A 9982-nucleotide genomic window follows, 5' to 3' on the forward strand; every position below is an offset into this window, starting at 1 on the left:
AAGCTTCGCGAAGTTGAGCTTCGCGTGCATGACTCGCGCCCAAAGCCCGACCACGGCGTCATCCTTCACGCGTCCCACTTCCACCCTCCGATAGATCGACAACATCACGGCCATGACAACGCGCCAGCTGGTCTGGCGGTAGTGCTTTCACCATCATGTCTTTGCTAACGAGCTCCGAGTTCCTCACGTACCAGCTGCGACTGGCTTACCTCCAAGCGGGCGATGGCATTGGCGAGAGGCTCATCAATCTCAACCCCGCCGTACTGAACAATCCCGCCTTTCGCACTGCAGGATGGGTGCCCGACGTCAATGCTATCAAGAGGTGCTACAGCCCGCCTATTCCCACAGGCACCTCCGCCGACATCAGCAGCGAGTACTTTCAGCGCCCGCGCCGGCCCACGCGAGGCCAGGCCGAGGAAGAAGATGGCAACGAGGGCGGCGGTATGGTCACGGGTCAAGCAGGCAGTGAGGACACTATTGGCGCAGCAGGACTGCATGACCACAGGAAGCGCGAGAAGAGACGTCGAAGAGAAGCACTTGAAGACGATGATAGTTCAGATCTGAGTGACGACAGTGACGAGGACGAGAAGGGACCAGCACAGAGTATCAAGTTCTCCAAAATGCCTATTCGCCATCGTGCCAAGTCATCACCTCCGAGAGAGCCCAGCGCGCTCAAGGCGGACATCGAGAGCGACGGTCCTGCGCTCATGATCACGAGTCCCTCGAGACCACCCGAAACCAACTTCAGCAGGCTACGTAGTGGCAGCATGGGTCAGGTGGAAGCTGTCAAGCAGAGAGCGCGTAGAGACACTACGACCAGCTCAGAGATGTCGAGCGAGAATGATACTGTTGGTGCACCGAAGAAGTTCAAGAGAAAGATACCGAGCAGGCCAGGGAAAGGTCCGAGTGTTCTGGCATTGGAAGACGATATCGAAGAGGAGGAAGCAGATGGACAGTCTGACTTGGACGACGATGATGATATTGACGTTGGCGAGGCGTCTGACCTCAGCGACGAGTTCGAAGGCACCGCAGAATCGCCATCCATGTTAGGTTTCCCCAAAGCCAGCGACGATCTGTCTAGATCACCTCTTAAGCCTCCTCCAGACATCATGCCAGCTGTCAGTGCCAGCAGCTCGTCACCGAAGAAGACCAAAGAGCCGCTACCCAGGCTTCCGCGATTGCCATCCGGACCGAGACCGCTCAGCATGCTACCTCAGCCGTTGTCGATGATTAGCATGGCATTGAAGGGCAACGCAAGCGGGTCGGCGGACAAGCCCTTTCAGCGCTTTGCAGATCTTTCTGGCAAGGGCGAGGCCAGCCCGCTCTGGATCAAAATCTACGCTCCATTCTCAGACAAGCCAACGAAGCCCGTCGAAGTGCCACTTCGCCGGACGAAAGATGATAGGCCTGTCACGGTAGCAGAACTGATCGGCCTTGCGCTGTGGAGATATACTGAGGAAGGCTACAAACCAGAGCTGAAGCCGGAAGAGTGTAACATCAATTGGTGGACGCTGAGGATTGTCGATGACGAGGAGATAGATCTCGACTTCCCAGCTCTGGGCCGCACACGACCAGCCATTGACTTCACATCCAACAACAACCGACCTCCAAATCGCAGAGCACGCGACAAGCCCTGGGATGAATTTGGTTTGGTGAAAGCCACGAAAGACCAGTTCAAAGAGAACGAAGCTCTGACTCCTCAAATCGGCGACATGGCGCCTCCGCCTCTGCCTACACCGAAGCTTGAGGCGCAGAACCCTATGCAGCGACCTACTGCACAGCGCACCGCAACTGAGACGTCACTGACGCTGAAGCAACAGCCCACGTTCAACGCGCGCCCCAACCCGATCACTGGTCCATCGTTCGGTCCGAATACGCTCCGCAAGGACACCTCCACTCAATTGGCAGATATGCCTCAGCGAGAGGAGCGGCAAAACGCAGCCAAGATAGGTGCTCCTCGCACAGTGACCATCACTCACATGAATCCCGCTACCATGGCATCTCGTGTGGACAAATACGAAACCACCACTGACAGCTACATTGCCGAAGTGTTCGAGCAAGCATGTGCGCGACTGGGTCTGGAGAAGGCGCTGTACAACCTGAAGGTGCACGGCACGCAAACAGTTGCTCCTCCAGACCGCACAGTCGAAGCTCTGAACGAACGGCTTCACCTGGACTTAGTTCCACGTCGTTTCCAAGGTCCGGATGGCATTCTGCTCGGACTATCAGGTTCACCCGGCAGCTCATCGCCCAACGCCCCGCTCGAGCTCACCCCTGCTAATGCCACTCCTGGGCAGCAAAAGAAAAAGAGCAAATTCACACTCCACCCACTGGCGGCGCAGCAGAAGTCGGAGCTTAACCATACAACATCGATCCTCAACATGCAGACCGAGGGCAAGCGATACAATGTACTGCGCAAGCAGCCGCTGTCGTTCGCCGCTACGCATCCGCGTACATTGATCATCACCCCAGAATACATGACGATCATGCCGGCCGCGCCTGATTCGCTCGCAGCACCAACTGGAAAGGTCACGAACGTCCCTATGACTAGCGTTATTGGCGCCAAAGTCAGTAGAAAGCACCCGAAGATGGTGCGTATCCTGGTCTATCGAGAGAAGGAGACCAAGCGCTACGATTTTGAGGCTGCGAATCATCGTGAGGCGGAAGAGATTGTGGCTGACGTGAGACGGGGCATGGAAGTATTTGGGCAAGGCGCTTTCATGGACTAGAAGTGCAGAAACATGCGATCATGGCGAAAGTACGATACTGTTGCTCAGGGAATTGGTGTTGCAAATGCGAATGGCGTTGGAAAAGGGTATACCCGGACATCCTTGAGTGTCTTGCTGACGACTTCGGTGTGACGATTACGCTGGAATGACTTTTCTTTGGAAGAGAGGGCACTAGCCGCTGTGTAGCTGGCTGAGGGGAGCAGGATACTTCACTCACTTGATGGAATAGACTCCGCATCCAATGCAAGGAAATGGGAGAACAATCCCTCGATACTATGCACGTTACTTCTCAGGAACGATATCCAGCCTCATGGACACAGTGTGATTGTGTCATCTCCAGCCAACAGTGAACGCCGTGCTATGCGTGAGGACCGAACCATGTAATCGAAGAGCTCGATGTAAGCCCTGGCCAAGCTCAACAATATTCTGGCCGACATCTCTCTTCTTGATGAAGTTGGGCCGGAGTCGGCTCGTCTGAGGCATTCTTTTTCACCTTCTCAAGCGTATCGTGTTTCGCCTCCAGTGCGTCCTTACCATTTTGCCGCCAGTGAGATCGCTCAGGCCATGATCTACCCCAGTCGACTGGCATTAAACCACTCTCGATGGCGGACTCGTGGTCAATGAATCAGAGACGCCTCGAATAGGGGTGTTGCGGGCACTGGAGACTATGTGTCACTTGCTATCTGCTACTCGTGGGCAAGATCTATCGAACATGTGACCCTTCTCGGCGCCACAGACAATGCCGAATCAGCTCCAGGTGATCATACCGGTGCCAAGGGGAGCGACGCATCGCGGTCAGCGCCTTTGAGACTGGATCAGAAGCAACGCTCAATTATCAAACTATGTATTGTCAGATTGGACTGCCAGGGTACCTTTACTAGTTAGTTGCACGCAAGCCGAAGTAACATGCCGGCAGTGTACGAAATCAAGGCGGTTGCTAACGAGTAGTATTACGGGCAGTCAATGCTCTAACCCAAGAACGAGATTAAGGGAGAAAGGGGCACCAGAGAGCTATACACTGCCTCTATTGCAGCCTACTAACGGGTTCACCTTAACTCCCGAGCAGACGTACTCTCTTGCACTGCTTCTGAATTATGCCATGCATACAGGTGCTTTGGGTTACACCATTGATACGCAGCACCCAGTTGAGGTCATGTAGTATGATGACCAGAAAAGTGGCGAAGACCAATGGAACTACTGCATTGAGGACTTATACAACACTGCTATCCGGGAAGATCTATCACTATAAAGAGCCGCTTCCATGCTGCTTCTGGGATTGACACACTGAGCTCTACCGATAGCTTATCACAAACCGCGTTGTCTTTTCGAAGTCAGCGCCAAAAGCAATCATTCCTGCCACTCACACCTGATCAACTCAATCACCCACAGAACGCGATCATGTCCGCACCACCACGATCCACTTCAACAGACCCATCTCCCTCCCCGCTCACTCCACCTTTACCCCTGCCCTGGCACCATACCGCCGTCATCTACCACCTCTACCCCTCCTCCTTCTTCTGCCCTCCCGGCTCTCCCACCCAGCATACCGGTTCAATTCGTGGCATAATTCAGAAGATCCCCTATCTCAAGTCCCTCGGAATCGACGCAATCTGGCTGGGTGCCTGCCACCTCTCCTCTGGAATTGACAATGGCTATGATGTCGTCAATTACCGCCAAATTGATCCGCAGTATGGCACCGTGGCAGATCTGGAAGAGCTGATTCGGAAGCTGAGAGAAGTAAGAATTGGAGTCATTATGGATATGGTTGTCAATCATACTAGTTGGGAACAAGCGTGGTTTGAGGAGAGTAGAAGGAAAGAGAATGGCAAGGGAGATTGGTACTTCTGGCGTAAGTCTAGTTCAGAGCAAGTGGTGAAACGGATCATGGAGAATGGGACTGAGGTCGAAGAAGTTGTTCGATTACCGCCGAATAACTGGGCTTCGATATTCGGCGGTTCGGCATGGAAATATGATGATTTGAGAAAAGAGTGGTTCTTGCATATTTTCAGTGAGGGACAGCCGGATTTGAATTGGAACTGCGAGGATGTGAGGAAGGGGATGTACGAGGAGATGAGGTTTTGGGTGGAGAAGGGGGTTGTTGGATTCAGGTTGGATGTTATCAATTTGATTTCGAAGACGGAGAATCTGGAGAGGCAGAATGTAAGAAGGATGGGGCAGAGGAAGGAGGACGTAGACCTGCTGGATCCGAAGCCGGCGTACAACTTCTATTGTAATGGGCCCAGGGTGCATGAGTTCTTGAAGGAGATGAGGAGGGAGGTCTTCGGGGTGGATGAGGCGAATGGGGCCGGAGCAGATGAGAAGAGCAAGGTCTTACTGGGAGAAGTGATTGTGACTTCTGAGCCTGGGGCTGTTCGGGAATATATCCTGCCCGAAAGGAAAGAGCTGGACATGCTCTATCAATACGACATCTTCGACCTCGACTCCCTTCAAGCGAACGGCAAATTCTCTTCTCCGGATCCGCCTTTGACACAGAAGCAGCTCATGCATATGCTGAAGAAGACCATCAACCATTGGCAGCAGGAGCTCAGCTACAAGCGTACCAGAGGTGGCTGCGGAACGATCTGGCTCGAAAGTCATGACACAGCGCGGTCCGTGTCTAGATTCGGTGGCGACATCGTGAATAAGAGCGACGACAACAGGAGAAAGTACAGGTATAGGGTGGCAAAGATGCTGGCTCTGCTGGAGTGTACTCTGGGCGGAACCTTGTTCATCTACCAGGGCCAGGAGCTCGGCATGATGAACTTGCGAGACGATGTCAGTATCTCGGAGTATCCGGACGTTGAGACGAAGAAAGCGAGAGAGGATGAGTATGCCAAAAGACATCGCGATGCTATTGCTGTCGCTGAACGTACTGCGGGCAAGAGCTTAAAGAATGAGCTAGAGATCGATATGTCCGACTTCGAAGCTCAGCTCCGGCTCAAAGCCCGAGATCACGCAAGAATGCCTCTTCCTTGGGTTGCAGCTTCTGAAGCGGACCCTCATGCTGGATTCTCACGTGCGTCAAGAGAGACCAAGATGTGGAGTCCGATGAACACGGATTCGCAAGAGTGTAACATTGCCGACCAGGAGCGCAACCACGACAGCGTACTGAGTTTCTGGAGGAAGCTGATTCGTTTCAGGAAGGAAAGAGCGCGTACTGTGGCGGTTTGTGATTTCGAGGCCGTTGAAGCGACGGTGGGCGATGATATCGTGCCGGTTTTTGCGTATTGGAAGAGAGCCAACGATGGCAACTCGGAGACCGGCGTTGTACAGGACGACAGGGACTTGTTGGTCGTGATCAACGTGACCGCTGAAGAAGATGTGCCTTTCGAACTTCCGAGAGGGCACATCTGCTCGGGATGCAGAGGCGAGGATGGCCACAGAGGAGACATCATGTTCGATCCTGTGGTGACAACAACGGAGGCCAGGTGGCTATATGCTGATGGATGGTTCAAAGGGGGACAAGAGATCAGCCTGGGCGCATTCGAGGGAGTAGTCTTTGCATGCCAATGATCGATCAGCAGCGAACTCAGTGGACGCTTGGGTAGAAGCGGACTTATTTGTGTCCGAGGCGTCTGCTGATACATGAATACTTCATCCACGGTGGAGAGGTTCCTCCGGGCTGTATCATCAGCACCGTATGGTCTCCGCTTGCCTCTCACAGGTCACGCACTGTGTTGTCCGGCAGGATCGCGCCTCTAGTTAACACCTTGGTAAAGCTTCAAATGGAGTCATTCATGATACATCTTTTACCGTATTCCATCTGATATGATTGACGAATAGCTTTTGCATTCCGCTCTTCCTAGTGCATGAACACAGGAAACAGTATGTTTTTCTGCAGGCGATGTACCCCTCAAGTGCGCCACAAAGAATGTGGGCCAGTTAAGACGCCCGGGCTTTCCAGATCATGTGAATGTGGATAAGGCTGTTATATGGAAGTAGATTCCCGGCCCTCTTGATTTGTTCGTTGAGTTCCTTCTCTCCATGTTCTTGTCGGAGGCCTAACGCATTGCCATCCGCATTGATTCCTCTATGACCGAGCCTCTGAGCTGTGATTATCATGTCTAAGAGCAACCCTGCTGGGTATGGGTGACATATCTTCCTCCCAGGATGTTGCTCTGTGCGTATCGCCGGACCCTCGCTTGGTCGGGAAATAGCCCACGCCTCGAGCGCATGAGAACAGCACAAACAAGGGCATCGTTGTCGGTGGTCAGAGATCCGGACATTGCGTAGTCCTGAACTGCCGGAGAATGCTGACCGAACTTGTTGGACATTGGTGTGGTCAGATGAGCATACGCAAGAATATCGTCGAAATTCTTGGCCTTGCACGTCAGTTCCATGAGGGATCCGTCCAGATTAGTGAGCAGTCATGACCCAAAGAGGTCTTTGCCGGCCAGCACCTGTCCAACTGCAGCATATAGCAGGTGATAGTTTCCAGGGCCCGCACCCATTCTGGAAGAGGCATCTTTGGTCCATTCATCAAGTCTTCCGGCGATAGGCCGATTTTCTTTTTCATGCAATGCCGACTTGTTCTCTTCTTCCCATTGACGGCGGTCTTGCCCATTGAATGTCTCAGTGGCAAGCAACTGAGCTCCATCATCGCCTTAATGATTGAGTTCTTTGCTCTCAGGCGGTAGTCGTCGATCACTACTGGGTACGATGAGTCCAAAAAAGTGCACAGGGTATTGTTGTCCCAGTTCCGGTCCTGAGCAGACGCGACCGAGTCTGTGTGGTCCTAGAAGCGACGAATAGCCTCTGTCAAGGAGAAATCTTTCTGTGCTTGCATCGTTACAAACTGGGGCATTTCATCTATAACAACGTTGCTCACTATCGCGCACGTGACTTCACCTTCGCTCGTATTCTTGTCCGATATTCCATGGAAGCGGTCTAGCCATCTCGTGGGGCCAGTGTGACGTGTGAGTCGCAGACTGTGGCACCGACGACAAGGGATTCTCCATCGCATGGCATGCATGGAATTGATCTCATCCAGTGGTCCGCAATATCCACCCGGAGGAAGCTCATGGAACAGTCCGTGCAGAATACGACGTCCATGTTGTTGTGGCGAAATGGGCCTGGTCCTAGTCGATACTGAGCAGAAAGATGGAGCTGAGGGATGGTATTGGTGAAGACCCGCCCAATGACAGAATGAGAACACCGACTGCCGATGTCCCAGTGCTGCAGGGGCAACATCAAAACTCCAGATGATGTTGAAACACAGACTGTTGATAGTGATTGCGATGAGAGTATGCAGTGCTCAAGCCAGTGTCTTTGTTGATCACTCTTGAACGCTGGTGTGCCTCTCTCGCCGACGACGACCTCATTGCAGCCAATTATAGCGCAGGTACCAGCAGTAACGCTTTCACGTCGATTCTCACAATGCGTGCATGAATCGCCATGCTGAGTTGGAAAAACTTTGTCGCCGACTGCAATGACTCTGCAAGATGCTCTTTTACCGATAGAAGAATATGTTTGTCGTACAGGCTTGGATTGTCTCGCCGATGTTGTCCAGCCTTTTGCACGAGGTAACGAATTGTCATCGTCAACCTCGTTGGCATGCACTGTCCCATGCTATCGACTTGATCTGAAAGCATGTCATGACGTAGATACACGACTTGGATCTCGGAGCTCTTGCGCAACTGGATTGCATATGCTGCAAACGAGCTGCATGAGGAAGAGTTTCTCTTGTTGCCGATGTATTCAAACTTGTGATCCAAGTACTCATAGATCTGTGCGACGATCCTGGGAAATTCCGCTGTCGTAGCGTCGTCGCACAATCCAGAAAAGTCGTTCAGCAGCAGCCCTTCCAATTCGCGGTCGAATGCTTCACCTCCTGTGCTCTGTGCAAATGATTTCTGGACCGATTGCGGATTTCTGTTGCCTGCCATGTCCAAAGCTTTCATCATCCGGTGTGTGATGCTCGAAGTTGCTCTGCTCCCGAGTATCGCTTTTGAACCGGACATGTAGAATCCGAGCAAGACGCGAGCAGAGTCGAGGACATCTTCGGTCAGATGTCGCGCCGCTGCCGTGACTGGGCCCGTCGGTGTAACGACTGCCATCAGTTGATCCCGCAACCTAGCGACTGAGATATCATTGGTACATCTGAAGTGATTGCGAAGTAGCTGCCGAAGATGCTTCTGTCTATCAGTGAGGTTGCAGCTCATCAGCCATAGCAGCAATGGCTCGGTAAGATCGAGCGCTACATCCTTATTTCCGTTATCACTCTCAAGAAGTGACGGCTTAAGAGAATCGTCAATAATGCCCCGAGCCTGCATTGTCATTGAAATGACGTGAGATGGTGTTGGCGCAGTCTTGGTGCCAATAGCGTTTGCACTATGAACGGCTCCGACCGCAAGGACTTGTGTCGAATCCGCGCTACGTTGGATCTCTTCATTCTGTAGTGAAGCAAGCGTCGAGGACTGGGCGTCCTTCGCGCCAATCGTTGTCGCACATTCTGTGAGTGGATTCTGTGTCGTCTCGTCTGCTTGGGGAAAGAAGTTTCCCGAAGATTGGTGTGGCAGCGAAGGCGCGAGAAGCTGAGGGTCGACCTCACCCGTCGTCGTGAATGTCTCCACGCTTTGTGAGGCACTATTTCCTTGAGCTTTGCTTTGCTTTCGCTTCTTGCCCGGCCTGGCGTCAGTCGTGGTCGTGAGAACCAGAAAGTCGATCTCACCCGTCGTTGCGGGTGTCCTGACACTTTGTGAGTCGTCTTCTTGAGCTTCGCCCCGTCTTCGCTCCTTGTCCGGCTCGGAGTCGGTGGTGGTAGACGCACTTGCAGAATGGGGCACAGATGAACGCACTTGCGTCCAAACGAAGGACAATGCTTCATCTTCATAGTCTAGACGCAAAGCTCAAATCTGGTGACGAGTGGGTGGTGTTTGTATTTTGACGTGTTTCCTCTTCTCGGTTTGTCTCCTGATGCTGTTCTTGATGGTGTCGCCTCTCGTCGTTGCATGGTAGGGAAAATTGGACCCAATCCATTCGCGAATTTGTACCACGTTCAGCCTGCGATGATCAGACAGGACTATCGCTATACAGAACAATGCTGGCTGGGCTCGAATGCACACCGGGTCCCTCATCGATTGTAATTGCGCTTCGGTGGCGGAACGAGAATGGACAGGCTGGAGATGACTAAGAGTGGATTTGTTGTGCAGGAATTGGCAGACATTTCTCCAAAGACACAAGGTGCTCTGAAGCCCTTGAGGATAGCTAAGGCTAGGTTGTTACGGTGGGGACCGTCCAGAATTGCGCTGCCT

The 9982-nt window shown here is 52.8% G+C and overlaps 2 protein-coding genes across 2 annotated transcripts; both read left to right on the top strand.

The window, feature by feature from the left end:
- Positions 1-155: 155 nt before the first annotated feature.
- Positions 156-2729, top strand: CKM354_000876500 (uncharacterized protein; the record flags this gene model as incomplete). The annotated part of the gene is made up of 1 exon (XM_044804158.1): positions 156-2729. One exon carries the CDS (start codon positions 156-158, stop codon positions 2727-2729), a length of 2574 nt encoding a protein of 857 aa, XP_044660093.1.
- A 1398-nt stretch (positions 2730-4127) lies between these two features.
- Positions 4128-6242, top strand: CKM354_000876600 (uncharacterized protein; the record flags this gene model as incomplete). The annotated part of the gene is made up of 1 exon (XM_044804159.1): positions 4128-6242. One exon carries the CDS (start codon positions 4128-4130, stop codon positions 6240-6242), a length of 2115 nt encoding a protein of 704 aa, XP_044660094.1.
- Positions 6243-9982: the final 3740 nt, after the last annotated feature.

The sequence above is a fragment of the Cercospora kikuchii genome, assembly GCF_019650295.1.
Source record: "Cercospora kikuchii DNA, contig_00005, whole genome shotgun sequence".
Taxonomy (NCBI): Eukaryota; Fungi; Ascomycota; class Dothideomycetes; order Mycosphaerellales; family Mycosphaerellaceae; genus Cercospora; species Cercospora kikuchii.